This window comes from Pipistrellus kuhlii, unplaced genomic scaffold (assembly GCF_014108245.1).
Source record: "Pipistrellus kuhlii isolate mPipKuh1 unplaced genomic scaffold, mPipKuh1.p scaffold_m20_p_76, whole genome shotgun sequence".
In the NCBI taxonomy this organism is placed as follows: Eukaryota; Metazoa; Chordata; class Mammalia; order Chiroptera; family Vespertilionidae; genus Pipistrellus; species Pipistrellus kuhlii.
The window spans coordinates 702,287-722,352 of NW_023425580.1; the positions used below are offsets into that span (position 1 = coordinate 702,287).

Here is a 20,066-nt window from a genome sequence, read left to right on the forward strand (position 1 = left end):
AAATACCTGGAAGATTGGAACATATTTTCACAGAGGATAGAGGGACATTGCAAGATGAGGAGGAGAAGAGAAGGGGGCACCACGTGAGCTTTGAGCTTTGAAACTGATAATATATAGCAGAATAATTTTCCCTTTAAGTACCCCTCCCAAGAAGAATTTGTATATGCTAACAATAAATTTTCACATTTTTATTAAAGAAGCTTTTAGTCCACAAATTTATTTTTCAATTTCATTGGACAAGGATCAACTGAAGAATCTGCACCCAGAACCCTATGTTTCACTATTTAGAAAATGTCCTATCTAATAAAAGAGTAATATGCAAATTGTACCTCCACTATACCCACCAGCAAATCAGGAGCAAGTATGCAAATTAACCCAAACAAGATGGCTGTGGCCATTGAGCAATCAGGAGGCTTGGGTTTCCCTAGCAATGGAGGAAGCTAAGCTTCCTGCACACCCTGGCCTTCCCTCACCTCCACTCAAGGCTACAAAGTGTCAATTACAGAAGATAAATAAGTTCCAGATACCAGGGCCTCCACTTAGGTCACGAGGGTTGGAGGGGGTGTAATAGCTGGCCTGAAAACCACCACATTTCCCTCACCCAGGCCACCACATGCCCCAAGGGAACCCCCACCCTGATCCGGGACACCCTTCAGGGCAAACCAGCTGGCCCACATCCATGCACCAGGCCTCTATCCTATCTAATAAAAGAGTAATATGCAAATTACACTCCAACACACAAGATGGCTGCCCCCATCTGGTCAAAGATGGCTGCACCCAGGTGGACACAAGATGGCTGCCACAAGATGGCCAGCAGAGGAGGGCAGTTGTGGGCAGCAGGGGAGGGCAGTTGGGAGGGACCAGGCCTGCAAGGGAGGGCAGTTGGGGGCAATCAGGCTGGCAGGGGAGCGGTTAGGCATCAATCAGGCTGACAGGGGAGTGGTTAGGGGGTGATTAGGCTGGCAGGCAGAAGTAGTTAAGGGCAATCAGGAAGGCAGGCAGGTGAGCAGTTGGGAGCCAGTAGTCCTGCATTGTGTGAGGGATGAACTACTGCCCATTTAGGCCCAATCCCAGTAGGAAGAAAATGGGTTCTAGATTGGAGAGGGTGCAGGCTAGGCTGAGGGACACACACCTCCATGCACAAATTTAGTACACCGGACCTGTAGTAGATAATAAAATAGAAAAAAACAAAATCACTTATAATTTATAACCAAAAAATTACTCAATTGTTTGATTAACTGTACAATCTTAATAAACATACACATACATATAGTATACACATATTTATAGTGTTTGTATATGACATTTTTCTTACTAAAATAGGAACTTTTTTAATAATCTGATAATTTTAGAAACTGAAATCTAGTATTTGTTTAGAAAAATTTCCCCCATCCAGAAATTTAGAAACAAAGTCATTTTATTGTGTTCTACTATTTTTATGCTTTGATTGTTATCATGTTTGTTGTACTTTTTAATTTTATTTCGCTTATTTTTTTAATTATATCAGTTAATAAGTCTTTTTATTTTATTATTGTTACTTATGCTAGGAAGCTATCTTTGGTAAATACTTTTTTAGCTAGTCTCTAGATCAGTGTTTTTAGATCAGTGGTTGGAAAACTCCAACTTGCAGGCCAAATCAGGGCTGCTAATTGGTTTTGTATGAACTGCAATCTAAAAACAGTTTTTGAAGATGAATCTATTCTCAATTTATCTGATGATTGAGGAAACCAACTTTGAACTCTAATTAAGTGAAATGAACACCCCCCAAATTGTTTTCATTGGAATTGTATTACAAAAAAAGATGCTCTCTTATTATCATTGTCATTACTATTATACATTTTGAATTTTGTGAATTTTGAAACGTGTAGCTATTTGGTGTTTTGTTGTTGTTGTTGTTATGTATGTACCTGCTAATAATTATTTTATCCTTGTCCCACAAAGGCTAAAATAATTATTATCTTTCCTTTACAGAAAAAGCTTACTGACTTCTGTTCTAGATCTTTATGTTTGCATAAAAATAATCTACAGAATATGAGAAAACCATAGATTTCTGTTGTCCATTCCATCTTACCACTGGTTCACTAACTTTAATTCAGCTAGCCAAGGGAGAGTCATAGGAATCTTAATTTTAACAAACTCCCCAGGTTATTCTGATACACTTTGGACCACATTTTGAGAGAGACAGAATGCCAACTATTCACACTGAGCAAGCTTCAATACTGCTTTTTAACTCCATGTGGGCCAGTAAGTACTTCACACCAGAATTCTGGTAAATATCAGTTCATTGGAAATATATCACCTGAGTCAATTGCTTATGGCTCTTTCTAATTGTCATCATTTGCCCAAACACCTTTTACTTGGGATAGAACATTGCTTGAGAATGAAAGCATTATTTTTGTCTAAGAGGTCTGTGGCTCTTAATTTGAACTCACTGTTATAAGAGATATATCATTATTTCTGCTTTCCATTCAGTTGTTCTTATCTTCCATGTATTCCATATATATATATATATATATATATATATATATATATATATATATATATCCATCCATACAATTTCTCTATAAATACAAGATTTCAACTTCACTAGAATTAGTAGTCTCCCATCCTCATCGTCATGCAAACTTTGATTTTTTTTATAGGGATAATCTAACATTTGTATCATAATAAATTTAGAAATTTCCCAATGCCCCTTAGAAAAAGCAAATGTTGAGACATCTGAGTAAAAAACTACAAAACATAGGGAGTTTGGAATTTAAAACACTATAGCACAAGTTTAGAATCATTGTTGCTAATTTAAAAATTATGGCTGGAAGACCTTAATAAGAATTTCAAGGAGCCCTAAAACTTACAGGTTGTTTATGTGAAATTAAGAAAAAAAATAATTTATCTTCTAAAATAACTTTAAGCATTAAAACCTGATTCTTCCCCCCCCACCACTACCACCTCCGATAATACCAATTCATGTAACACTGCTCTGTTCAGTGATTTTCTGCAAAGACCATATTTTTTGTTTCAATGTTGAGTCTTTTTTTTTTTTTAATATATTTTAATTTATTTCAGAGGGAAAAGAACATCAATGATGAAAGAAAATCATTGGTTGGCTGCCTCCTGCATGCCACACACTGGGATTTGAGCCCACAACCCAGGCATGTATCTTGACTGGGAATTGAACTTTGACCTCCTGGTTCACAGTTCAATGTTCAACCACAATGGCTTTGCAAAGCCTGATTCTTAATGAAGTTTCCATGTTGTCTCACCAGTTCATAGTCTAAAGGCCAAATCTTTCCTCTTTTCTCCACTTTCTCTACATTCTCTTGGTTCTTTTGGGCCTATACTGCTGGTGCACCAGAGAAATGTAACTCTCTTCCCTAAATAGGTATGAATGATTTCCATGACTTCGTTCACCCTTATGTTTCAAAAACCTACTTTTACATATTTTTTTGGAGTTCTATTTTGGGGCGACAGTGCATTAACTAGTATTCATTCTTTATTTGCACTTCAAAATAAATGTATTCAATTTATCTGAAATTCCTTTCTCTGTTACTGATAAATTCTTAATACTGAGTGCAATCATTTAATAGGCTATTCTTAGTAATTCAGTGAGTCTTAATTTTATTTTTTAGGGACAGATTCCATATTTCAAATATTTAAGAACATTTTTTATTTCATCCATAAACTTGTTAGATAGGCTTTGCACATTAAGCAAGATAAACTGTTCTATCAATCAATATACTAAAAATCTATGATCCAAGATCAATTAAAACACAATTCTCATAGCCTTAAATTCTTGGCCCAGAGATTAGAGATAAAATTTCAAGCAGGTAATTACTTGTATGAGAAATATAGTTTAAATAGATGACAAAACTTGCTGTTGATGAAAGGTTGTTCCACTGTATTATGGTTTAAATATCACCTATATAGAATATATTTGTCTTTGAGCTTTAAAATTATTACATATATACATCTCTCACAGCATAAAGATTAAAAATAGTGAAAATTGCCCAGTGGTTTAAGAAAATCATTCTGCCTGAAGTGAAACTCTTTTGGAGACTAAAGTAAGAGACATATTTAGTTCATCCTTGTTTTCCACTCTTCCAGTTTGTTTTATTTACATCAAAATATAATAATAGCTTCAAAAATTATGTCTTGTATATATTTTTACTCTTTGCATGAAAGAGTTCACATTTTTTGTATGTCTCCATTGAAACAACTAAAGACTGCATATAGATAATTTTCATTGCTTATGTTCCACTTCAGAAAAGTTGTGCAATTTCTTTTAGTATTATCTCTTGTTATTCTTGAAATGTTGCTTTCATATATCAAAATTTATTCCATATTAGCAATATATATTTCTAGAATTTATACATATACTACCAAGTCTTTGGTATCCAAATACACAAGCCCATGTATACATTATGAAACCAAAATTCCAAGCAGACCCCATAGTTTTGTTGTTGGTTTAATTGGCATCATTCTGATATTCACATTTTAAAAAAGAGTACCTCCACCTAGATACATTCATCCATATATAAACAGTAGACATTTCCCACCATATATTGTGACTTAACATGCAAGTCCTAAAACTTTATCTCAACAAAATTATACAATATCATATACATGCACATCTAACAGAAAATTTTGAGCTGATGTTTAGACAAACTACATAAACCAGAGATAACTTATGTAAACTTGAGTGTTCTGTAGGAGTGGAGTTGAGATTAGGTGATGGAGATAAGAAGTAGAGAAGAGCAGATTAGCACCAATAATTAATTTAGAAATTCACTTACAAATTAAATGTTCCTGAGGTTTAGTATTACTGTATTAGTCAAATTAATTAAGAATAACCATAAACCGTACAAAGTTAATGAAAACTATTCATTAACTTGTTATTTATCTACTTTACCTTAAAGTAGATATTGAACAAGGCAGATTTTTACTGTCTTCACAGTATTAAATTACAAGTATAACATTTAAATTATTCTTTATTTCTTTACACTCTTTCTTTAAATTACTCTTGAGCTTGTACACAAATACTCTGATTTTTCAAAATTCTTTAATGAACAAGGAAAGACATTCTTTCTCTGGACTTGCATTGCTTTGTTACGTTCATTATCACAAAGTTGCATTTCATCACAAAAAATAGTAAAATATTTGCTCCTTTATTTATGGACATTAATGTAGAATATATTTTTGTGCAATAAAATCTATTGTGAGTATATTTTTGGACTTCCCAAATCACTTAAAAGGAAAGCTTAGATTCCTTTATATGTTTGTTCTCTTCAGGGATTCATTCTGCCCTCAATTCTCAGAGAGGTGACTTAAAAAAAGAGTTGTTTGTCATTCAGTTTAAATTAACTTAAAGCTACTTTTTAAATGTCCCAACTGTTAATTTAAAAAGTCCTTGATTTCCCAAAAGCATAATTTATCCTTTTGAAAGTTTGAATTAATCTCAAAGAGATGTAAAATTATTTATCCTTTATAATAGAAGGCTTATTTTTCATTCAAAAGTTGCCAGCATATGGTGTTTCACTTACTATTAGTTCTAAAACAAAGAAACTAATTTACTCTGATGATTGAGACTCATGCCATACAGCACATGTGTCAAACACAAGGCCCGCGGGCCAAATCCGTCCCGCCAGGCCTTGCGATGTGGCCCGCACCACGCTGTCATCACTGCACTCCGCTGTGTTTCCATCACAATGACAGTTTATGACTGTTCAGTAAACCATTTGGCCCGCGATTTAGGCTGGATTTTAGATTTTGGCCCCTTCTCTGATTGAGTTCGACACCCCTACCATACAGTATCAACACTCAACCTTTTTACTTGCAGTCTCTCTAAGCCAAACTTTTGATGAGAGATATAGTGAGAACTCTGATAATTTTTTTGTGCCCAATGGGAGAAATTTTAAAATTGATTGGCTTATGAGGATGAAAGTACTTGGAGTATTTGGAGTTCGTTTTTTAAAGTTTCAAAGTAAATAGATTTTCAATATTTGTATGTTTAAATTAGCATGCCTTGCTCTTAGATTTCCAATGGTAACTAGATTATTTCAAGCTATTAACCATGATCCCCTGGAGTCAAGTGAAATATATTAATTCTCTTGAGGTTACAAGGAACCATTTGTAAATATACCCTGATATATGTGATTCATTTCATATGCACACGCATTAGTCTCTCAGGGAATAATTAATGTGATCACTTGGTTCAATGTAGGATCAAAATGTTGTGGAGTAGTCTTGATCTTGAAGCAATATCCCACTAATCTATTTTTAAAAGTTACTTTACAAATAGACTTTTATTAGTGTCAATTGTTAGAAGTTTTGTCTAAAACAAGCCCATTAATCAAATGTTTAATGAAATAGAGTATGAGAAATGTGTAAGCATTGATAAGCATAGGTATAAGCATAGGTATAAGCATAAGTATAAGCATAAGTCTATGTCACCAGCAACACTATGTTAGATGCAACAATCTGTGTACCCAATCACTTTTCAATTACTTCTTCATAGGATGATATGTAATAAAAATGGCTTGTTCTTTAATAACTAATTTCTCTTATCAAATAGCTTTGTCATTCACTTAAACTTTTCAGTAGTTTGCTCCCCTCTAGAAGCCTTAATTATTAGGAGTCCTAACATGTATATTTTCTCTGTAATTATGTATGTTTTAATTACTCCTTTTCTTTATACTGGCTAACTTTTAGAAAATAGCAATAATTTAAATACTTAATTCCCCAAAATGTATTAAATGCTAATACTTGAAGAATTTTTACTTTCTAGAAATGTTAGTGATTTATATTGAATCAAAATATTTATAAAGGTTTTAGATTAACAATAAGACTGCAGGTCTATAAATTGAAATAAAAACTTGGGAAAGAGGAATAGAGAGTATATATGGTAAATCATCACCACTTTCAATATTTTAAATTATGTTTGGAGTTGCATCATTTTCATAAATTCTGATTACAATGATATGAAAAATTATATCCCATTATTTTAGTTTTTTTGTCAATTTAAATGAAGACTATATCTTGAAATTTTTTTCAAAATTATAATACATATATCAATATGATGTGCATTTTTAGTTTTCTAGATTTAAGCTTTTACATGCTATTGATATTTTTTCAAGCTCATGTAACTAAAAATATATTTAAGCAAGGATGGTCTTCACAGTATTGTTTACAAATGTAGAATACATTGAAAAGCATATGAATTATATTCAATAATGAATGACTTAGATAAGTTATAGTACATCCACATAATGGAATACTAAGCAGTCACTGAAATGATGATACAGATCAATATTTATTTACATGAAAAGATGATTATGCTTAAAAATTTAACAAAGCATGTAACGGTACATGTAATATGTTTTGTTTTTTGCTTATAACACAGTGTATGTATAAATAGGAAAAAGATACATGGAAAGAAATGTGCATACTGAAAATATTAATAGTGGTCACCTCTGAACTATGGGAATTTTACTTCTTTATAAATTTTTGCATTGTGTACATTATTTTAAAATTAGCATGTTTACAATTTAAAAAAGTGATTTCCACTTGAAAATATTTGATACTGAATATATATATATAATTTATAGATAATTATATAGAAACAGCTTATTCTCATTATTTTGTGGGCAAATTGCTAACAAAAGTGTTAAATTATATATTTATATTGAATTATGTATGAATAAAAGATTTTTATGCAGAAAATAAAAACCAATTGAGAATAGAAACAAAACGTTTTCTTGTGGTTGGATCTGTGTATGAGTGAATCATGTTTTTAAAAGTTATTACTTAACATTTACATAAATTAGGTATTTATATACTTTCAAAATGGATTTCAACTAGCATATATTAAGAGAAAGGAAATCCAAAGAAAATAGAAAAGTAAGTGTAATGTAGATGGAAGGTAGCTGGATGGGAAAAAGAGGAAATACCAATGAAATACAGAAAATGTGTAACCTAGAAATTACAGGCTAAATACTGTAAATGTAAGAAAGAATAGAATATTCTGTAACAACTTTCAAGCAACAAGACTGAAAGAGAAATGTAGTGCATTAATAGCTCTCATATGATAGATGAAGGCATGTGATTTAGTCAGGAGTGACAACTTTTTCCTTCATTTGAAACATCTATGAATATTTTTGCATGGATATATTAAACAATTACAAGAGAATGACAAATTTAATACATGTTCTTCAATGTAGTTTTTCAATATCGTTATAAGGATTATTTACCTTTTATATTGAAATAAGAGATGAAGTTAAAATCTTAAACTTATCTAAAGGCAATTCAATGCAGCTATTTACCTTTCTTGTTAATTTAACATTATTCAAGTATACATACAAAGGAATTTAGAAAAGTGAGTGGTAAGAATGCTCTTTAGATTGTTATCAAGTTTCAAATCTTTCAGGAAAGGTTTTTCAGATGAAACCAATAATATAAAAAATTTATGCCTAAAGTATTAATTCCCTAAGGTACTGATTGATAATAACACCAATATGCTTATTTCTCTGAGTATGAAGTTAATAAAGAAAACCCCCGACACTATTCAGTTTGTGGTATGCCTAAAATATATTTTAAATGAAATTTTAATATAAATGGAAATAATATAAATAAAGGAAAGAAAAAAAATCATATCTTTTTCAAATAATATTCATATATATTAATAATTTAAAGTAAAATTTTGCATAAATGATAACTGGACCACATACATTTCCCCCTGTGCTATTGATTTGTCAAAAAGCAAGTAAGAAGTTTGCACTGCGCTGAAACCAGTTTGGCTCAGTGGATAGAGTGTCGGCCTGCGGACTGAAAAGTCCCAGATTTGATTCCGGTCAAGGGCATGTACCTTGGTTGCGGGCACATTCCCATTAGGAGGTGTGCAGGAGGCAGCTGATCAATGGCTCTCTCTCATCGATGTTTTTGGCTCTCTATCCCTCTCTCTTTCTCTCTGTAAAAAATCAATAAAATATATACTTTTTTTAAAAAAGAAGTTTGCATTGAAATAGAATCAGAAGTATGAAGCATTTTGAAAATATTTTCATAGAAGAAATCAAATTTAGTAGTATTATTGAAATAGGAAGAAAATATACTCATTCAATTACTTTACCTTGACTTATTTAGGAAAACAAATGTGTGGAGAAGTGAACTTTATTCTCCATAATCCTAAGATATTACATTAAAAACTAGTACAAAATGACAATTTTACAATTAGAAATTATGTTCTTCACTAAAATGAACAAGGTTTTCTAGTTTCACTCTTTTTTAAAAAGAAAATACTTAAAACAAACAAACAAACAAACAAAAAAACCTGTGAATTCGCATAAAATAATCTCTTATCACAAAGTAGCCCAAACTAAGTGGGCACCAGCTTAAGGCCGAAACAAATCGAACATTCTTCTTCTCACCACCTGCGCCTGGCTTGGCCCAGGGTCACATGCAGCGGTTTGGAGCCCACCATGCGACCATTCATCTCACCCACCGCTTGGGTAGCCTCTTCAAAAGAGGAGAAACAGACTACACCAAACCCTTTGCCTTGTCCCACTTCCACCATCACTTTGGCTCGGCTAATTGATCCAAAGGAAGAAAATTCCTCCTTTAGTTTTTCATCATCGATGGTCTCATCCAAGTTCTTAATATAAATAGGCACCCCCGGAGGCCGACTTTTTTCTTTTACTTTCAGCCTTTCAAATCTTCGCCTTAATTCAGCCAGGCGTTCAATTTTCTTCTGTGCTCGCCCTACATATAGGGCTTTACCATCGACGGACTTTCCGTGCAGGTCTAGCACAGCCTTTTGAGCAGCCTCATGTGTCTCATATTTTACAAATCCAAAGCCTTTAGATTTCCCACTGGCATCTCTTATTACCTTAACACTCTCGGTTGGCCCATATTCACTGAAAATTTCCTTCAGTTTTTTGTCATCTACTTCATCTCCAAAGTTTTTAACGAAAACATTGGTGAAAGTTGCTCTATCCCTGATCCTAACTTCAGCTGCCCGCTCTTCTGGAAATTTGAATCGGCCAACATACACCTGGCGGTTGTTGAGCCGCATGCCATTCATGTGCCAGATGGCTCTATTGGCAGCTGCCAGGCTGTCAAAATGCACATAGGCATAACCCTTAGAGCCGTAGTCATCGCAGACAACTTTGCAAGAGAGAATGTTCCCAAAAACAGAAAACAAATAAAAAAGAGCCCTGTTGTCTATGGATTTGTCCAGGTTTTTGATGAATATATTTCCAACTCCAGACTTTCTTAAGCGGTCATCTGGCTGAGACCACATGAGACGGAATGGTTTGCCATTAATCAAATCAAAATTCATGGTGTTCAGGGCCCACTCAGCGTCTGCAGGAAAGCGGAAGTTAACATAGCCATAGCCCAGAGGGCTGCGGGTCTCTGGGTCACGGCAGATTCTGGTGAAGCGCAGAGGGCCAGCAGGCCTGAACTTTTTATAAAGCATGTCCTCGGTGACATCTGGATCCAAGTCACCTACATACAGGGCAGCTTTGAGGTACTTCTTTTTCTTGCCAGCAGGATTAGGCTCCCCACTCCCCATCTCTCTCAGCACAGGGAGAGGGCTCTCTTGGGAGCAAAAAGAAGTCTGCTTTGCTATGGGCCAAGCAGCTGTTCACGAACAGAAAAAGCCAAGGCAAGGCGAAGGAAGCTAAAAGCAGACTCAGTAACACTGTTGAGGCTGAGAAAATGAAGTTCAGAAACACCTGGTCAGCGGGCTCAGCACAAACGCAGCATCAGACAAAAAGGCATCCCAGTAAGGAGTCTGTTCTACCTAAGGGACATAAAATTTCCACCCTTTTAGATTTAAAATCAGTTTCAAAAGCCAGCAGTAGGGGGACATTTTTTCCCTTTCCCTCTTAATTTATAAGAAATCATCAAGCAGCTGGCTGGCTCCCCACATCTAGCATTGCAGATCTAGGCCTCACAACCTGTTTTCTGTATAAATATAGGCCTCGAGGTCCTGTTGGCTTAAAATTGCATCAACTAGGGCAGGGAACATGTATTCCTACGCCCGGGGCTGCCTGGCCAATCTCAGGCGGGCTTGCAGCTAACTAAGGCCGCTACACACACTCAGCGTCAGCGAAAGGGCAGACTGGGCACTTGGTGCTCTGGGCCAGCAGGCAGGCTGCAGGCGGCGGATCAAACAGAAAGACAGACAGACAGACACGCGCGGAGGACCGGAGACCGCCCAGATACCCAAGATTCCCACTGGGTACGGACCGAGTGACGCGTGGTGATTTCGGCAGCCTGAGACTTGCGGCAGGTCCGGAGGGACTGACTGGCAGAAGCGCACTGGGTCAGCTCCGACGCAAGGCGGTTCCGGACAGATGTGGGGCGGAGTCAGAAGAGAAGGGCAGATGCGCGGCGGGCGGGCAGAGCATGGACCCATGGACAGGGATTGCTTTCTCAGGGCAGACCTACCCAGGGACTAAAAGCCTGTAGCTGTGGTAGGGCGGGGCTCCAGAAAACCCGGAACCCTGCTAAGTAACTTCCCACTTCCCTGTGTTAACATTGTAAAGAAAAAGAAAAAAAGATGTTAAAATGGTTTTTAGATTTCTTATTTTTGGAATTTCATATATTTATTATTTTAAAATATCTTTAGGCTGCTAGTCTTGAAATTCAAGGAGAAAAGAACTATAATAATTAAAAAAACAATAACAATGAATTCCCTTAATCATTTCTGTATAGGAAATATGATATAGGTTGCATACTTTTCCCAAGCGCATTGGGAAGTCAGAATTGACAGTTGTCCTGACCACCAGTCCAGTGCAAAATGATCACAGGGTTGAATAAAACACAGAGCCATGTTGTGTTTGGCCTTTATCCTTACTCCATTAAACTCCTGCATGATGGTAGCATTATCCCCAGGTAGTAGGCAGTGTTCTTTTCACTGCTCCAGCAATACAAAGGTTTTAATTATTGGAAAGCCACAAAATGACTTTAATGGTACTTAGTGCCACAAAACATTAAAATATGCTGCATCCATAAGCACAAATTATAAAATCTTAAAGAGAGAAAAAGCTGCAGAATGGATATAAAATATATAATTAATGTTCTCAGATGAAGCAAACACATAAAGATACAAGCACATTACATAATTAATTACTAATTTTAACATGAGTTGTCAACTTTAAGCCATTGCAGGGAATAATGCTATAAGATAGGAATCAACTCAGAGGTTTCCCAAGATTTTTTTTAGAGTGCCTTAGAAACTGTTTTGGAGAGTAATGTTGCCCTGTTTTGGGAAAATTGCAATGTCTATAACACACAGCTCCTCATGCAGCCCATTCAAAACCCCTCCACTGAAAATGAAAATCCAGGCAATACACATGTAATTACTATTAGGCTAGAAAAGATTCTGGGAGGAGGGGAGAGAATGCAAGAGAAAGACATCACCCAAAAGGGCATTGTCTTAAAAAGAAATTCTTAGAATAATAGGCTTAATTCATGTGCTGCTTCATTTTATACATTTTAGATTTTCTGTTAGACTCTAGTGTTAACTGAAAATGACAATTTACTCTCATCATTTACTCAAATATTGAGAGAGAGAGAGAGAGATGAGAGAGAAACATTGATTGATTGCCTTCTGTAGGCACCTGGAACCCAAAACCTAATGTATGAACCCTGACAGGGAATCCAACCCGCCACCTATCCATGCACTGGAGAACAGTCCAACCAACTGAGCAACCGAGACAGGGAAAATTTAGCTCTTTTAATTGGGTTATTGCTTACTTAGGCCATGGAAATATTTGAGAAAAGGCAAATACAAACAAAATATTATGGAGCTAAACTAATAAAAACTGATCTTACAATATGACCACAATGAACAACATGTAGAAACACTTGCGAATCTCTGCTTAATTTATTGTATTTTGAACACAATTTTTATAAATATCTTTCCTGATAAGCTGAATTGACAGACTTTTTAATTAGCTTTTTGACCATTTTTATTTTTTTCATTTAAAATCCTACTTAACTGAAAATGTTATAAAACAACACAAAATCAATAGAATAATTCCCACAGTATTCTTACTGAACCAAATATAAATGATAAATGTTGCTTATGTTCTAATTAATTTGTACATATTTTTCTAAGATTATAAATATAATTTGGTTGTTAAAAATAATTTTCAAAACAACCTCCTCTCTACACTTAGCAGTCTTTTGAGGGTCGTTGTATAAGCATTTTAAACTATAGAAAACATTTTATTATATCAAAAATAATAAATAGACTTGCTTTTAAATTACTTTTAGTAATATTCCTTCCACTAAGCAGATATTTGTGGGAAAAAGGAAAACATTTTCACCTGTAATCTGTTTAAGCATGTTAATATTAAGATTGTGAAGACTCTCTGGAATAAAATCAGATATAGAATATTTCTCTTGTCATTTTTACTACATATTAAAGGCAACTTTATAGTTTATGTAACATTAAATACATTAAAATTCTCCATCCAGCCCACGCGGCATGGGTTCAATTCCTGGTCAGGGCACAAGCCCAGGTTGTGGGCTCAGTCCCCAGTGGGGGGCATGCAGGAGGCAGCCAATCAATGATTCTCTCTCATGATTGATGTTTCTAGTGCTCTTTCCCTCTTCCTTCTTCCCTGAAATAATATATATATGTGTGTGTATATATATATATATATATATATATATATATATATCTGTGTTTCCCCGAAAATAAAACCTAGCGCATGGAAAGATAAGACATCCCCTGAAAATAAGACCTAGCACAACTTTGGGAGAAAAAATTAGAAAAAAATTAATATAAGACACTGTCTTATTTTCAGGGAAACAGGATATATATATATATATATATATATATATATATATATCCCCACTGAGATTCCTGAGTCATTTGGTTAACGCATATTTAAGTCTTTCTAAATCTAAGAAAAATTTTCCATGAGGAAAGTACCAAGGACAGCTGGCATTCTAAGTGCATCCTATCAACCATTGTTATTTATAGTTGATAGTAATGTATCAGCTTTAGTGGAAAAAAAGAAGAGTTGTGAATTTACTTTTTAGTTTGTCTTAACAGGCACTTAATCCTGTGGTTCCACTTACCTGGTAAGTGTCTCAGTTGTACAAGTTGCTGGGCCTTCACAGGGAAAGTAAATTTGCTGCTCTCTTGAATGAAGTCTGGGACGGTGGAACAAAATAATAAAAAGTAAACATTTTATTACCTATAACTTGACTCATATATTTTCAAACAAAGAGGGGAAAATTGTAAAAAAAATGATTTGACATTATTAATGTAGTATAAGCAGGCATTTTTACAGTAAGATTTGGAGACGTTAGCAATTATTTTCCTCTATTTCCAAAAATTGCTCTGAATGATAATCATAAAGGTATTGTGATATTAGTTATCAAAGAAAGATTAAATTATGTTTATTAGAATATACCCACTAAAATGAGAAAGTAATGAGAACTGGAGAAGTTTCAACAGAATTAAAATAGAGTGAGATTTATGGTAAATTTTAAAAATAAATCTTTATTGTTCAGATTATTACAGCTGTTCCTCTCTCCTCCCCCTCAACTCCCCTCCATCTGATTCCCAACTCCACCCCATGCCCTTACCCCCAGCAATGTCTTCATCTATAGGTTTAAGATTTTTGTCCAATCTCTTCCCACACCCCTCAGACCCCTTTCACCCTGTGAATTGTTAGTCCAATCCCTTTCTATGTCCCTGATTCTATTATATTCACCAGTCCATTTTGTTTGTCAGATTTTTTTTTTATTCTCTTGATTTTTAGATTCGCTTGTTGGTAGGTATGTATTTGATGCCTTTTTGTTGTTTATAATTTTTTACCTTTACATTTTTCTTTTTCTTCCTCTTCTTAAAGAATACCCTTCAACATTTCATGTAATCCTGGTTTGGTGGTGATGAACTCCTTTAACTTTTCCTTGTCTGTGCAGCTCTTTATCTGGCCTTCAATTCTGAATGATAGCTTTGCTGGGTAGAGTAATCTTGGTTGTAGCTTTTTGCTATTCATCACTTTGCATATTTCTTGCCCCTCCCTTCTGGCCTGCATAATTCCTGTTGAGAAATCAGCTGACAGTTGTGTGGTACTCCCTTGTACGTAACTAGTTGTTTTTCTCTTGCTACTTGAAAGATTTTCTCTTTGTCATTTGCTCTTGGCATTTTAATTATGATGTGTCTTGGTGTGTTCCTCTTTGGATTCCTCCTGTTTGGGGTCCTGTATGCTTCCTGAACTTGTAAGTCTATTTCTTTCACCAGGTGGGGAAGTTTTCTGTCACTATTTCTTTCAGTATGTTTTCGATATCTTGCTCTCTCTCGTCTTCTGGGATCCCCATAATTATGATGCTAGTTCGCTTGAAGTTGTCCCAGAGGTTTCTTACATTATTCTCACACTTTTGGATTCTTCTTTCTTTTTGCCTCTCTGGTTGGGTGATTTTTGATTTCTTATATTCCAGGTCTTTGGTTTGATTCTTGGGCCATGTTGATCTATAGTTGAGTTTCTGTATATTCTTTATTTCAGACTTTATATGCTTAATTTCAGGCTGGTCCTTTTCCATTTTTTTGGTATTCTCATTAAGGTCCTTGAAGGTCTCACCAAGCTTTTTGGAGGTCTCATCAAGTTTCTCAGAGGTTTTTAGAAGTTTCTTGAGTAATCTTATAAATGTAATTCTGAACTGTGTGTTGTCCAGTAGTTTACTCTACTCCATCTTTCCCATTCATGTCATGCTTTTGTGTTTCCTCCTTTTGGCTGCCTCCCTGTGTTGATGGAGTGGCTTTGTGTGGTCAGTGACCTATAGGGGTCAGTAGCTCAGCTTCCCCAATCACCTGAGGTGGTTGCTTTTGCTATATTCCTTTGTGGGCTTAGTGCAAATTCTTGGTGTAATTAAGCCTTGATTGCTGTTGGTACACTGGGAGGAATTGACCTCCAGGCCAATTGTCTGTGAGGATCTGCTATGTCTATAAAGGAAGAACTGCTGCACTGGAGACACACCTTATTTCAGTGGGTGCTCACTGAGATTGTCTCCTGTATGTGTCACTTATGGGTGTGAGGGATTGAAACTGAGTACTAGAACTCTGGTTTCTGGGTCTCAATGAAGTGCAGTTTAGCTACTGTCTGAGGCCAGTACTGTTGCAGAAGCTACAGAGTGAACTACAATCCTATCCTCCTTAGATCTGTTTAAATTGCAACAGAGAGGGCCATTCATATGCAAAGTCCGCTGCTTGGAGCTTGGATGTGTTGTGAAGGGCAGAGTCTCAGGGCAGAGTCTCAGGACTTAACTAGGCTGGGGCGTGGCCAACAGCAATGGCTGCCAACCACCATCTCTCTGATGGCATCCCCAAGTCTCCCCATGTCTCACCCCACAGCACAGTAAACAATCTCAGCTCTGCAAGCAAGCCAGCCTCACTTTCTGACTCGATGGCAGACAGTCTAGCCTCTCCCCAGAAGCACCGCCCTCTGCCAGCCTGGATCCACTGCCAGCCCTTATCCCGTCCTCTCCCCCCTACCTCAGTTTTTCATCGCTTGTGCCCTCGATTCTCCTCGTTCTCTTTCAGTCTAGATGTAGGGCTTCCTCTCAGCCAGCTTTCGTTTGTTTTTTGGGAGATAGATGTTTGTTTTGCAGTTTTTTTTGTGTGTGTGTGTGTTTTTTTTTAACTTGTTGTGCCTGGCAGTCATTTAGGAGTGTTTACCTATGCTGCCATCTTCACTAATCTTGATAAATTCTTAATAAAACAAAATAACTCATTCTTCAATATTTAACCCAAATTTCAGTAATTTTTTTTTTAATTTTTAAAGAGTAAAAAATATTTTATTTTAATTTTGAGAGTGAGGTAGTATAGGTGCTTTATTTTTTCAAGTCTGTAGCTATAATCCATACATTTACATTCCTACAGGATTTATTGGAAATTAAGAAAACCACTTTTATAAAAACAGTTTAACTTTTTTTTTTCATTTGTCTCAAGTACTAAATCCATGCTGAATTAAAAAGTCATGCTTCCAATGGTGAAGAAATCTGAATGTTAAAAACAATAAAGTAATATGACAACTTTATATATTTAGCTTTAGTTAGGTATCTCCTTAGGGTTCTCTTGAATTAGATACTATTAGTTTATCATAAATTCATGGACTACTACATGTGAATTTATATAATTTGTATGTGCTCACAACCCAGTCTATTTAGAGTTTTATATAGCATACTAGAGGCCCAGTGCATGAAATTCATTCACGGGTAGGATCCTTAGGCCTGGCTGGCAATCAGGGCCGATTGGGCCTTCCTACTGCCAGCAGGAGCCTTCCTTCATTCCATGCCAACCCCTGGTGGTCAGTGTACATACATCATAGCAAGCAATCAAACTCCCAGTCTCCCAGTCAAACTCTGAGGGGATGCTCTGCAAATCAGGCTTTTACACACACACACACACACACACACACACACACACACACACACACACACACACACACAAACACACAGATAGGTAGATGATAGATAGATAGATAGATAGATAGATAGATAGATAGATAGATAGATGTGATATAGAATCAAAGTATATCCTGTTATAATGCCTTGAAATAAGACAGGAGTATCACGTACTTAGCAGATAGTCTCAGACAAATCTTTTCCCTACTAAGGCCTGTTTACTGAATATGTCTTATGTAAGGAAAATGCATACACACACAGCACACACAAACAGTACATTTTCTGATTACAAATTTTTAAGTTATAGTCAATTCACTTGACTTGGAACAAAAAAAATAAAATAATTTTTAAAAATTTGCCTTATTTTAATTTCAAATTTTTATTATGGTAAAATATATATAAAATTGACCTTCTTAACAATTTTGAAGTATACAATTCAGCAGCAATAAGTACATTTATATTATTGTGCAACCAACATCATTTTTTTTAAAAAATACATTTTATTGATTTTGTACAGAGAGCAAGGGAGAGAGATAGAGAGCTAGAAACATCGATGAGAGAGAGTCATCAATCAGCTGCCTCTTGCACACCCCCTACTGGGGGTATGCCCGCAACCAACATACATGACCTTGACCGGAATCGAACCCAGGACCTTTCGGTCCCCAAGCCGACACTCTATCCATTGAGCCAAACCAGTCTCGGCCATTTTTTATCTCCAGAACTCCTTTTATCTTGCCAAACTGAAACCCTCTACCCATTAATATATGTATATTTTCAGATGACAATGAAAACATGTTAAGCCATTTATTTTGGGGCTTTAAGGCTGCTTTTAGTTTTCTTCACAAGACACAATACTATCATAAGCATCCTAATTTACATAATTTTATATACAGGTTGTCTCCAAAATGTATATACACTTTAAAATTATTTTCGTTGCTACTTCATAACTATAATTTTGCTACTGTTAATGAATGCTAATGTAAATATATGTGTTTTTATGATGGTCTTAGGCTCTACACAGTGGTTCTCAACCTGTGGATCGAGGCTGAAAACCGCTGCTCTAGAGCTTAAGACCATCGGAAAACACAGATATTTACATTATGATTCATTAACAGTAGGAAAATTACAGTTATGAAATAGCAACAAAAATAATTGTATGGTTGGGGGTCACCACAACATGATGAACTGTATTAAAGGGTCACAACATTAGAAAGGTTGAGAAACACTGCTTTAAATTATTATAAAGTCAGTGTTTATTAACACTGAAAAGAAGTCAAAATTAAGTGAGTTATCAGGTGTTAAAATGTATATACATTTTTGGGAGACACCTATATTATTGCTCTTATTTCTATTCTCAGAAGTGGAGATTGAATTTTTAAATAGTATGTGCATTGTTAAATATTAATATGTACAGGAAAATTATTTCAAAAATACCTCAGCAATCTACTTATTTAACAACATGAAAACTTAGAGGAAATGGATAATTACTAGCAAAATAGGAATTACCAAAATTGATTCAAATGAAAAGTGGAAGAACAATTGCCATAGAACAGATTAAAAAGTAACTACACCTATGCTATTAAAAAGAGACAGGTAATTTTTATAATTACATAATCTTTAAAAACATGTATATAGAGCTAACACTATTCAAACTATTCTCAAACATAAAAGGATTGGTAAGTCACATTTATAAAATTATCTCCAATAGAATTCTCATAAGCCAGTCTCATCTTTTCAAACAAGAATAAATGTCCATTTACTTATAGAACTTGGATATATATATATATATATAGACTCAGTTGTGTGTAATATGGGTGTGGGAATAGGAAGGAGGATCAGGAGCAAGGTTAAGTATTACATAATAAGAATTTAGAAGGGGGTATGTGATGGGAAGATAATTACAGACATAGGTTTACTATGTCAAAACAAATACAATATTTTCCAGATATTAATCATCACATCTTGCACTGTGTTCTTTCCTTCTGGACTGTGTGTATTACATGCTTTTGAGTTGACTCCAACTCCTGGTGACTCTATGAATGAGTGATGTCCACAATGTCCTGTTGCCAACAACCCTGTAGAATCTTGCCTAGGGCTTCTTTTATGAAATGAATCCATTTCATATTTGGTCTTCCTCTTTCCTTGAGTCTTATAGTTTACCCAGCATTATTATCTTTGCCAAAGAATCCTTGCCATGTTGAATTCAAAGTAGAACAGCTTATTTTTGTCACTTTTGCCTCCAGTGAATTTTCAGGCTACTTGTTCACATTCTTCTGTAATCTTTGTAGAGAATAGTTCTCCACAGATAAGGAAAACTTTACCTTTAAATAAGCAGGTTATTGAGAACAATCCTTATCTTATCTTTCCTGAAATATGTTTAAATGTAAAATGATGCAATGATACATTATTGTTTAATCTGTATCAATGGGAGGATTATAGAGTTATTTTCTCTTAAAGCATCCCACATCCTTAAATCCATATCTGTGAGTAATAGCACAATAAGTATTCACACAATTCTGTAAAGGCTTTGCCAACTTATACCTTGCTCCTGATTACATAAATACTCCTCATGCATTTCTTGGATATTTTTGATAATCTTCATCCTATATAATAAAAAGGCAATATGCAAATTGACCATCACACCC

The 20,066-nt window shown here is 35.2% G+C and overlaps 1 protein-coding gene across 1 annotated transcript; it reads right to left on the reverse strand.

Annotated features, from left to right (window-relative positions):
* Positions 1-9,013: 9,013 nt before the first annotated feature.
* Positions 9,014-11,421, reverse strand: PABPC5 (poly(A) binding protein cytoplasmic 5). Its single transcript, XM_036423081.2, has 2 exons — positions 11,242-11,421; positions 9,014-10,699 (listed from the first exon to the last, which is right to left on the reverse strand). Exon 2 carries the CDS (start codon positions 10,559-10,561, stop codon positions 9,413-9,415), a length of 1,149 nt encoding a protein of 382 aa, XP_036278974.1. The 5' UTR covers positions 10,562-10,699; positions 11,242-11,421; the 3' UTR covers positions 9,014-9,412.
* Positions 11,422-20,066: the final 8,645 nt, after the last annotated feature.

What these genes read in the sequence shown, in the direction of transcription:
- PABPC5 (XM_036423081.2), bottom strand. Translation starts at nt 10,561, where the DNA reads ATGGGGAGTGGGGAGCCTAATCCTGCTGGCAAGAAAAAGAAGTACCTC.